Below are 1005 nucleotides of genomic sequence, written 5' to 3'. Positions count from 1 at the left end.
TTCCGTAGTCGGTTAATCAGTATCCCTTTAAAACCTTTATTGCTTGATTTCCATTTTTAACAGAGAGACATGTTATTAGTTTAAATGATACTTTAAACATAAGATCCACAAAGTCTTATAAAATGTTTTTTAAGAAATGGGCGAGATTAAACTATTTTAATGTTTTTATTAAACCATGTAAAGGAATCATTTATCTATAGAAAAAGTATAAAGGTGCAGGAAGTTCAACGCGATCGGACAGAAACATTTAACGAGTCAGAAAATTCAAAGCAGCATTAGAAGCTAGAAGGTCTAACAGCTGGAGGTCATTTTAACGGACGTTTCTGCCTCTAAAGCTAAACCTTCTCCAGACTGAGGAGTGAAACTTCTGCTCTTCGGTGTGTAAATCACCTCAGAGTATTTTAACACGGACCCGGCCAGGACTTCTCATGCTGGTGTGATGCTGTACCTACCGGAGCCCATGTCGATGAAGGGGTAATTGACGAGCACCAGTTTGTTGAAGTTGAACTTGTAGGTGAATCTCTTCCCTTTGGTCTTGTGGAGGATCCTCTTGTTGTAGTAATATCTGAGGAAAAGAGGACAGAACACGTCACCGTCTGAGAGCTGTTCACCATGTCACCGAATTAAATACAAAGGAACAAATAACTGATGTATGACGACACATGGTGTTTGTCCGATCAGTGTAAAACAGAAAGATACTGAAAGCTTCCTGGAAGACTGTCAGCTTAACTAAGAAAAATTCTACTTTACATTTTTAAAGATATCTGGTGAAAAACAAACTGATTTTAGAGTTTTAAAAGACTGATATTAGTTAACCATGAGTGGACTGATCTTCTAAATGTTTTCTTTTAAAAGCATCATCTCTGTAACCGGCCCGTATTTTTCCAGAACAGTCTCGGTAAAGAAACCAAAGTCTGATCTTTCTCATCCAGAACAGGATTGTTAGTTTTATTGTTGTTATAATATCAGCTGTGCTGCTGCCATCAACACCTTTGTTTCTAGATG

The 1005-nt window shown here is 37.5% G+C and overlaps 1 protein-coding gene across 1 annotated transcript in view; it reads right to left on the bottom strand.

The window, feature by feature from the left end:
- Positions 1-1005, bottom strand: part of LOC107090181 (ETS domain-containing transcription factor ERF-like) — a 63814-nt gene that overhangs the window by 12681 nt on the left and 50128 nt on the right. Inside the window, exon 3 of the mRNA XM_015383424.1 lies at positions 453-565. Within this exon, the coding sequence (XP_015238910.1) occupies positions 453-565 (113 nt within the window). The remainder of the gene's footprint in view (positions 1-452; positions 566-1005) is intronic.

The sequence above is a fragment of the Cyprinodon variegatus genome, unplaced genomic scaffold, assembly GCF_000732505.1.
Source record: "Cyprinodon variegatus isolate N-32 unplaced genomic scaffold, C_variegatus-1.0 Scaffold284, whole genome shotgun sequence".
NCBI classification, from domain to species: Eukaryota; Metazoa; Chordata; class Actinopteri; order Cyprinodontiformes; family Cyprinodontidae; genus Cyprinodon; species Cyprinodon variegatus.
Note: the sequence above shows the minus strand (reverse complement) of the source record. Positions and strands in the feature narration are given on the sequence as shown.